Source organism: Electrona antarctica (assembly GCF_951216825.1).
Source record: "Electrona antarctica genome assembly, chromosome: 5".
In the NCBI taxonomy this organism is placed as follows: Eukaryota; Metazoa; Chordata; class Actinopteri; order Myctophiformes; family Myctophidae; genus Electrona; species Electrona antarctica.
The window spans coordinates 42,635,947-42,646,858 of NC_136810.1; the positions used below are offsets into that span (position 1 = coordinate 42,635,947).

General features: G+C 41.6%; 1 protein-coding gene across 1 annotated transcript; it reads right to left on the reverse strand.

Annotated features, from left to right (window-relative positions):
* Positions 1-339: 339 nt before the first annotated feature.
* Positions 340-5,999, reverse strand: islr2 (immunoglobulin superfamily containing leucine-rich repeat 2). Its single transcript, XM_079500781.1, has 3 exons — positions 5,972-5,999; positions 4,528-4,596; positions 340-3,686 (listed from the first exon to the last, which is right to left on the reverse strand). Exon 3 carries the CDS (start codon positions 3,675-3,677, stop codon positions 1,488-1,490), a length of 2,190 nt encoding a protein of 729 aa, XP_079356907.1. The 5' UTR covers positions 3,678-3,686; positions 4,528-4,596; positions 5,972-5,999; the 3' UTR covers positions 340-1,487.
* Positions 6,000-10,912: the final 4,913 nt, after the last annotated feature.

Below are 10,912 nucleotides of genomic sequence, written 5' to 3' on the forward strand. Positions count from 1 at the left end.
AACAATTGCAAATTAATGCATCGATGCATCTAAAAAATATATAAAAACGTTGTGTACATTATCATAAACTAAGAATAAACCAAGCCAGTAATTTAGGCTATGCTTTAGCCTAATTATAGGGTAGGCTCTTTTTTTTTAACAAACCACCATTTGCACAAACGAAACGTTGCGTTTAACATATAGGCTATCAAAGCAGCGTCTGTGGCTCTCAAATATACTCGGCCTTTGTGTGAATTGTGCAGTAATGTAACAAGCCAATTCCAACAACTATAGGCTATAGCCTTTGTCATAAACATACATTTAATTGACCGATGAACAATGATAAATAAAAACTTCACCTTTACCTGTTTTATTAATTCCACGTACATAAAATTATATAAAAAATCTTGAAAGCTCACGTTCAGTTGATCACAAAAACTGACTATACATAAAATTACAGGACAGTGAAGCCTCCTTTCTTGATACTTCATAGACTTTTTACAATAGTAAAAAAAAAAAACAATCCACATGGCATAGGCTATATAAGCTACATCACATTAAGATCTAAAGACTACACTAATAAACCACATGAAAATGTGACATGCCATGGCTGGACAAATCTCCGAAAGAGAAAAGACACTTTCAGAATAATTGTAAAAAGCGAAATCAGGCCTGGGCCTATAGCCATATATAGCAAGCACCCGTTGAGCTGAGAGGTTAAAGTCACACATTTTAAAGCCCTACATCACATTTAACAACAGCTGGTAATAAATTGACCTGGTATTCCTCAAAGCACCGGCACAGCACATTCCGTTAAACAACAGGTAAAAGTGTGTCTGTCTTTTCTTATAATTTCTTTCTTTCTTCGGATATCATTGGGAACGGACGGACCGACAGGCTGCGGTGATAGGATATACGGGGCATTGGGAACGGACGGACCGACCGGCTGCAGTGATAGGATATACGGGGCATTGGGAACGGACGGACCGACAGGCTGCAGTGCGCTGTCCAGCACCACATCCTCCTGAAACTGACACGGTGTTATCATTTATATATCAAGACCCACACAACAGGCAACAACATATAAGGATGTTTTCTCGGTTAAAAAAAACAACCCAACAACGTATAGAAACCTGTGCTTAAATGGATATTTTGAGGGTTTGATAAAAATGTAGAAACGTGCTTTTAATAAACCGGTTGTTTTGAGGTCTGACAAAACATGTAAAAAGCTGTGCTTACGGTAAATAAGGCTACATCTTGAGGAATGTCACCAGGTTTGATCTATAACATGTCTCTACAAAGAAACATTTCCGAATCCCCGTCATTGCCGGAGTATAGGCTTATAGGCTACCTTCTGACTTGAGGTAACACAATTAGGCTTGTTTATCCTTTTTTTTCTCTCGCAGGAATACCTTTTTAAAAGTGTGTAATAATGAGAAATGTTGGCTATTTAAAAGTATTATACAATAACGATATGATCCACGCGCGCCGACGTACGTCAAACTCGTTCAGCGACTCGGGTGCTTGTAGTTGCCGTTGATCTCCTCAGATATGTTCACCGCCTCGGCTCCCAGCGGTAACCTGTCGCTGTACTCTGAGCCCATCTCGAACTCCTCGTGGTTGGTTTTCGATGAAGAACTCGGGATGGCTTCCGTTTCAACGCTGCAGCCCTCTATCTCTCCCTCCTCATCCTCGTCTTCCTCTCCCTCGGCCAGCCGCCCTACCCCCTCCCCCTCCTCGCCCAGCTCACTGGGGTTGAAAGTCTTTTCAGACTCCACAAAAGACGCCCTATGATCCCCAAAATCCCCGGCCATTTGTTTCTCCAGCTGATCCGGATTCTGGGCCTTCATGAACAGCTTGTACGTCTTTCCCTGATACTTGTACAACAAATGGCAGCAGGTGGCCCCCAGCAAGGGAACGGTGGCCAACGCCAGCAAGAAAGTGCTGACGACCACGATGATCAGCAGAGAGGGGATTCTCTTTCTGGTCGTGAAGACAACCTGAACTTGGCAATCCAGCCCCCCGTAGGTGAAACAGAGGGTGTAATTGGTGCCGGGCAGCAGACCGTGAAAGCGATAGGCATTCACTCCCTCTTCTATCTTGGACCACTGCACCCTAGAGTGTCCATTGCCCGTGTCGACACAGAGATACAGCATATCTATGGGTGCTTTCTTTGGTGTGGTTTGTATTAACTTGAACAGCTCCTTGTACACCGTTTCCAGGTTTTGTTGGCTTTGCGTGTGACTGATGTGGAGGTTATCCTTGCTACTCGGAAGCTTGAGCGGATTAAGCTGCACTTTAGCTTCCGTTTCTGACACCTCCAGTGCGATGACGCCAAAGTCAAATGTGTACTGCTTGAGGTTGCTCACGCTCAGGTTAAACGCGTGGTTGGAGATGTATTCATTTCCATCGTTGACGCCACAGCTAGGGTTGTCTGCAGGTGACCCGTCACCGGCCTGCCCCGTGGCATTGTGTTTGCCCAGTGAAGAAGTTGTACCGATCTTGAGCTTGTCTTCGGACTTGGGCCAGTTAATGACATTGTTTTTGGAGGTGTTGGGCCCCACAGGCTTGTGAACCGATGGGGTAATGTCAGACTTGTGAACTGATGGGTTCATCTCTGCCGTATCCAGCATTGAGTTGGTGGCATGTTTCTGGGTACCAGCCAGTGCTACTTTGACACTACCATTCGCCCTCCCTACTTCGTTGACCGCAGAGCAGCTATAGTTTCCATCTTCCTTTTTGCTCATACGAGGAATAATTAGGGTGCCGTTTTGAAAGACAAGGAATCGACCATTGGTGGTTTTGTCATTGATGGGTGCATCACTTCTCTCTGTAATAAAAGGCAAGGTGAACTGAATTTCTTCATTTCCCGTTTTGACCTCCCAAGTGACTTCAGGTTGCGGCGCTCCGTTGGTCTCACAGTTCAATGTGACCATGACTCCCTCATAGAGCTCAGTGTTCTCAATGTTAGGCTGGTAGGTTATAGTGGCAACAGGAGCCTTGCATTCCAGTCTAGTCTTGGTAACCATGGCACCTTTCAGCTGCTCCGGGGCCTCACACAGAATGGATTCCTGGTCAGGAACGGAGATCTTGGTTGTCGTAATCCAATCTCTCAGCCACTGAAGGTTGCAGGAGCAGGTGAACGGATTGTTAAATATCTGAAGGTGAGACATGGAGGTGAGGGCGTCGAATGTGCCCTGCACAATGACGGTGAACCTGTTGTTGTTGATGCGCAGGGACCTGAGTTCTGTGAGAGTGGAAAAGGCATCTTTGGGCAGGTTAGTCATTTCATTGTTGTTCATCTTTAGGAGTTGCAGGGCCGTGAGGTTGTACAGGTCCTCCCATGGAAAATCGACTATGTTGTTGTGGCTCAAATCCAGATTGCGCAGCTGGATCAGCGGAGCCAAGGTGTCCCTTTCCACGGTGACTATCTGATTGTGGGACAGCCAGAGAGAAGTCGTCTGGGTGACACTGATGAAGGTTTTGGCCTTTAGAAATGTGATCTTGTTGGCAGAAAGACTGAAGGTGGTCACGTTGGGGGGGAAGCCCGTGGTGGGCACCACCAGCAGGTCTTTGTAAGCACAGTCGGCAAACTGGTGGGAATATTTATCCGTGCAGACACATGGAGAGGGGCAGCAATGGACAACGCCAACCACAGTAGTCCACAAGGCAAGGAGCTGCAGAATCGTTGACGCCATTTTCAGCACCTGCAAGATAATTGCAACACAAAGATAGATGGGTTGTTGTCAGCCATGTCATGTGCTTTGTCAAGGGTTCATATATAGACATAGTCCACAGTGTTCAAATGTACTATGAATTGTGCACTTAACATTTCTGTCAATGGGTAATATGTGTCAGTGAGGACATGCAACAGCAAGATATGCAGTTTGATGCAATGCCATGTTATACAAACAAAACAGTCTATACTGCAACATGAGGACAACTGTTGTTGTTATTGCCTATCAGGTAATTTCAATGTAAGTGTCCTGGTGGAATATATTTCAAATGAATACCGAATTGACAATGTTTTGTGTCTTTGGTGCTTGTATGACTGACACACACACACACACACACACACACACACACACACACACACACACACACACACACACACACACACACACACACACACACACACACACACACACACACACATATGCACAAACGACTTTGCAATGCGGAAATACAGCAATAGGCTATAATTTAGAGTCAGCCATTCTAAAGTGGTCTTGGTGCGCTTGTTGCCAGCGCGCGCCGCGCCGGACGCTGTCCGTGGTACTAGGGCTAGGTATAGTCTACTGAAATCGCCGGGTTTGCAGGTACAAAAACTAATCTTTGATATTTTACATAAGCAAATCCTAACAGAGTCCAGCCTAACATAGCATATACATGTAGTAAATAATTTGATGATTTATTTTTCTTCTGAGCAATAGACTTCCTAAATTGAGACTAAATTGAATTTTACCCCCTTAAAAAGATGATCTGATTAGGCATGGTTGTCATAACATAACTCCATAATAATTACCTAGACTTATTGAATTGTCTTACCTGTCCAATGTCAATTTCCAATCCCGGTGCTTTTAAGAAAATCACTCTCTTGGGGCACAACAAAGTCGTCTGAAATAAAAGTTAAAGTTTAATGGTCGAAAAAGATTATGTCCTCGAATAATTTCAGTCCTTTTGCGTGACTTTTGAGCACCACGACAGCGCTGGTGATGATGGGCGGTGGAGGAAACATTTTTCTCCGGTGGGTAAAAAAAAACCTATGCAATCCGACGCCTCTTTTCCTGTCTCCATCCACTTGCGCGTCCACGCGTCTGCGGAGCAGCTGAGAGTGGAGTGGAGGGATTGTGCACGCGCAGCCTCTCCCATCTCACTCACTCTCCTCACTATTAAAGATACAGAAGCTCTGAGTCTGGGCTGCTCTATGGAGTCATTATTCCATACTGCTCTGCTCTCCAGTCTCCACCCTCAAAGAAAATTCATAATTCGCAACCCCTGGTGTTTTATTTATTACACTGTCGACCTAATCTTTGATCTCATTCGTTTTGGGAGCTTTAAGGGAAAAAAAACATTGTTTTTGTTGGATCCATTCCATTCGACCGAGTGTTTTCCAACGTCATGTGGCAAATATTTGAAGTTTCTGTGAGGATTAGTCTGTTATCATTTGATGCACAAAGACTTGCAGCCATAAGCCAAATTAAGTGGAACCCGGTGAGATGAAATTTGACCGCGTGCATATAATGACTTTAGTCTGAGCATTTGGACATACTTTTACAATGCAACGAAATTGGATGAATTTTGCTTATTGTGCTTTAGACTAAGATTCAGAAAAGGGCTTGGTTTGGAAACTTGGATTCATTATCAGCTAGGATAAACTGCAATCAATGAGCAGAGGATGTCGATGGCTTTCATATTGTTTCATAAAAGAAAAAGACTATAACTTGTCAGTGATTTAATTTAATTAGTCTGTATCCTAAAAACAAACCTTCACAAACTGATCAATCTGAGGTCTTCCCTTCTCCTTTTTTTTTACTCTGTAATATTACTAGCTATTTATAAAAAAGACAACTTCATGTAGGCTGTTGTGTTGAAGTGGGAACCAACTAACTATTAACCTCAATCTCCTGTTGAAATACTGCCATCATCTGGTAGGCCGACATACACACAATCTCTCTGAGGCAGCGGTGGCCGAACGGGTCTAGATACCGGCAGGTTCCCAGTTCGAATCAGCCGTCCGACACGTTAAAATTACCACCGCTGAAATGCCCTTGAACAAGGCATCAACCACTACGATGAAATGTGTTCTATGAGCAGGGCCTGGCTGGAAACAAGTTCTTGAGCTTAGCCCAGATACCCTGGGTAAATATTTCATTTCATTTCATTTCTCTCTCTCTCTCTGTGTGTGTGTGTGTGTGTGTGTGTGTGTGCGTGTGCGTGTGCGTGTGTGGCGTGTGCGTGTGCGTGTGTGGCGGGGGGGGGGGGTACTTACGTCTCAAGCTTGTCTTGCAGCGCATTATGCTTGTCCTCATATGACTTGCACAGCCCAGTTGTGTGTTCTAATAGCAAAAGTGCATAGGCTACATACATAATGATGAGTAATAATGCCCAATGAATCTCTCTCTCTCTCTCTCTCTCTCTCTCTCTCCCCAAATGTGAACTATAGAATAAAGATAGCCAACATTACAAATATAGTAGGCAAAACCGAATAAACCAATACAGACAAGTAGAGATACATTTAAATTAAATAAAAATTGCAATGTGTTAATTTTACTTTTTTATTTATTTATCATCATAAATCTTAAATCATCATTTATCATTTATTTATCATTTAAATGTTTGATATTTTTAAAATCTCTCGCTCTCTCTCTTTATATTATATTGGGCGAGAGTGACATCTACAGTACACAGCATGCAATTACACTGCTTACACGTAGGCAAGGCATATGCTGCTGTTGTAATGTTCTAGATGTCAAAGCAATCTCTAGTAATAATGTGTGATTATTATTTTAGAAGCCTACTAAAACAGGATACAGAGGCCCAAATGAAAAGAAAAAAAAGTAATGGGATTATAGCACTTTTTTCAAAGAGCAGCGCAGGTGAGGATCAGCTGGCTCCTATTGCCAAAATCATAGGTTTAATGAAAGATTCAGGGAGTCTTTTATCCATGCAGCAGTCACATAGGCTTGTTAATGAATGCTGTTGATGTAATATTCCTCAAATTATTCATTGTATCTGGCAATTACTTATGCATATTGATGAGTGTTTATTTACTATACTGTTAACATATTGCACATGGCATTTTATTGTATTGTTAGTATTTTTATAGAACTTGTTGACTTGTTGCAATGGAACATGCATGTTCCTATATTTCAATGATTCTGCCTGGTGATCTTTGTTGTGTATATTAAATGTCTTTATTAAATGTGGCAAAGTAGTTTCTCCTTTGAGGATCAATAAACGTCATTCAAGAACAAAACATCAGGTTCAGGCTTTTGTTTCAGTATAAAGAAAGTTTTGGGTTGCTTCCAACGTTCTTTCCTTTCAAAGTAGAAGGACAAGCACAAGGGAAACCAACAGGAAACAACTGTAGCCTACTAGAACTACAGAACAAAAACCAAAAAACATCATAGGTTCTCAAGGACTGTTGCACATATTATGCTGCAGACAAGAATGGCAAGGTCATGGTTCAGAGCCAAGATTGTAAACTACGCAGTGGTGCCATCAAGACTTTTATTTCTCAGTGCTGCTGATAGTGAGGAAGTGGTTAGTGAAATTCCAAAAGAAATGCCATTTGAAGGGGAAAAAGAAGACCATAATGGTGGGGGTTATAGGTTAATTAACCACATGGTGAGATCAGACCAATGACAAAGATCAGACCAATGACATTCTTTAGATCTGATGTTGAATGCTTTGAGGTCTTTGGATGGCATATCGCTGCTGTCGGGAAGAAACCACCTAACTCCAAAATGTTCATTTTTCAGGAAATTAAAAATATACATTTTTCAGGAAATTAAGAAAACCTTATATTTGAAAACAAATCAATACTGCCTCATCAAAGTTGGTGTTGTGACTTTATATATTGTCAATTACTTGCATGAGAGGGAAAGAGGTGATGGGAGTGAGTTGCTTTAGCAGACAGTTTGAGGGTCCAATGGTGGTTTTGTCCAAAGCGTTTTTTTACTACTTTCCATTGGTTCAATATTTTCTAAACAACACACAGACGTAAAGGGTGTTCAATAGCACTGATTTATGATGTATGCATAAATATTTGTGCATAAATATATTTATTTATGATTTATGCAAAAATATCAAAACCCTCAAAAATGGAGTTAGGTTTCCTCCCGACAGCATTATGTACCTGTATATCACCTTGTCTAAGTTAAACATTAAAGTCCATGACCATTGCACTACACTTTATTTATATATACATATAAATACATATATCCACTTTTATAAACAATTAACTAAACTAAATATGTCGATATTTGACTCAACAAATGATCACTGTTTTTTGCGCTCGTAGAGTTTATAATACCCTGATTTTGTGTCGTTTTATGTTGTTTTTCTGTTTGTTTCGTTTGTCAATTGTTTTGTATTCTATGTTTAGAGTATATATTGCTGTCTTTAGGACCCTCTCAAAAACTTGATAATGCATCTCAATATCTCAATAAAGATATTGTGTTCCTTTTATTCTCTCTCCCTGTCAGAAATCTTAGACTACTAAACTGTCTGTTATTTATTTTGTTTATAATTTTGGTGTCAGCATGTTGGCACTGGAAATAGGCCTACTGTGTTCTTTCAATAATCCCATAAGGGACGGGCTGTGTCGAGGCACTCGCACACGAAAATACAATTATTCAGTCATTGATTCATTCATTCATAGAGCTTGGGTCAAGTTTTACTCCGTCTTGCCTGACCTGGGTCACTACAGCAAATGACTCATGGAGAGTCAGCATGACCACATACAGAATCATCAACTTCCTGTCACTGACTATAGGCAACTGTTAACCATCTTAGCAGGCGGAGGCCAATTATACACACAACCCATATAGCTTCACTACTAGCTTAGCTCTGGTCCATAGCGTTAAGGGCTTCTCTAACGCTATGGACCAGAGCTAGTACTAGCTTAAGGCTGACTCAGCCTCCATTTGACTCAATTGATGAGCTGGTATGAATGGTGTGGGTGGAATGGTGTGGGTGGAGGTCAAGACATACTTTGGTGATGTGTTCACTATGTCACGTGTTGCCGTGCTGAGACCAGGGGAGCATACATAGTTAACACATAGCAAACATACTACAGTATGTGACCTTATTGCCTTACTGTAACCTAAACAGGTTGGGAGAAAAACGTGTTATACAACTGCATTTTGCTACTTTCAGGAGAAACCAAACCTAAAAGATAAGGAAAAATCACACCCTTGTGAAGTGAGTGTAACATTTTCCATTCATTGTTAATGGGAATTTAATGTTTGTGTAGGACAAAGCTGGATATAGGAGGGGCTGGCCTGGGCACAGATGGAGTAATAATTTTGCCATACACGCGAGAGCTACTGGTGCATCAGTATATCTGAAACAAAATAAGCTATTAACATGACCAAGGAACCCGGTCTTATAGACGTGTCATTGAGTTGGAAGATGGTGAAAATCTATTCAGTTTCATTCCAAATTGTTCATAATTACAGTTAGGGATCACATTGAGGAGCCTATGAATCACATACAGCATAGTTGTTGAGGAAAATAGACCATATTGGAAACAAACCCTCAGGGCTTTTTGTGTTATCCTTTTAGCATTATTGTATATCCTAATAACTGTATCTCTGTACTTTTTGCAAACTGTTAATAAAGTCACTCACCAATAAAATAAATATATAATCTAGATGTTGAAACTTTGCCGCTCGTGGAAAGCTATGTTATAATGAACACAGTAACTCAATCCAGGATTACACCAGATTATGTTAAAGATCTCTACAGTGCTATTCTCAACCTCAAATGTTTTAGTGGTCAACTTGATTCGGTCTACATTCGGAATCGGATAAAAAAATACTTATCAGGAAGCTTATGAATTTTAAATACAAATCAATGCTATCTACTGTAAGCTTATGACAAAAGATTCTCAGTATTAAAAACAAAATAGATGAGCAAAACCCTATGGCAACCAAAAAGTGCAGTTTTTTGGAACATATTCTTTACTTATAGCAACTCACCACTCACCATGACACATCTCTCTGTTTTTACTGATCAACATCACCCCGATCACTGATTGGTCTAGACTAGATGTTGGGTGGGAGGTCCCCTTAAGGGCTATTCATCATACTCCAGTTTTAGGTGATAAGGTGACCACCGAAACAGTGGTTAGTAAAATCAGAGAGATGTGTTGGGGTGAGCGGTGAGTCTCTTATCACCACGGCATGATATAATGTTGTAGTTTTCGGTGGTCACCTTATTATCACCTAAAAACTGGAGTATGAAGGCCTTTAGTTTTGCTGGCACGGGGGTTGCACATCTGAACCGGAGGGGGTATGATGGCCTCGACTCCTTATCACCGTTTTTAGCCGATAAGGTTATCGCCCAAAGTTGAGTATGAATGGGCCTTTATACTGCCACATTCCATTGCGTTATGCCTGAAGGTCTATAAACCATAAGCTTGAAATAAACTATGATGTTTGCAATTTTGACTGTGCAGATTTGAGATTTCTGTCTTTTTACACTCATGTATTTGACTTCAAATACACTTACATGGCCTGGCCGGCCGGCCGGCCATGTAAGTGTTTCCCGATTCAACCAGAGCCGATCACGTCACACCAAACTGGTCGACACAGTCTTAAATGACACCTGCCGCATCATCACAAGACAACACCTGTCACGTTCCTCTATGGGCTAGCCGGCATCCCCCCCTCACACATCAGACGACTGTGTATCGATCAAGATGAGCGGAGAACACAGGAGATGGACATTAAGACGCCCCTTGCAAGTTGCATGGCCTCGTAGCACCGCCACGCAGGCTCCCATCTATAGAGCCAGTTTCGTGCAGACAGTCCTGCCCCTCCAGACAACCAAACAAGTAGTAAGGGCCAACATCAAGAAGAAGACACTGCAGCTGTGGATCAGTGCAGACAATGTCCTACCTGCTGGAATGTGCCGATGCCCCTCGGTGCAGTCCAGAAGACCTGACAGAACCTACCTCATCAGCTGTGGCCTGTGCCCCATATTGGCAGAACATCATCTGAGATTGCTACGGACTCGAAGAAGATGATGTCCAAAATGTATTTTTTCTTTTATTATTATTATTGTTTTAAAGGCACTCAATTATTAACTACAGTATAATACTTTTTATTTCATTTTTGCCGTTTAAAATACGTTAATCCTTCAGCTAATATAAAATATACTTAAAACCATGAAGTCATGTTTTTTTAAGCCAAGAATCTGTCAT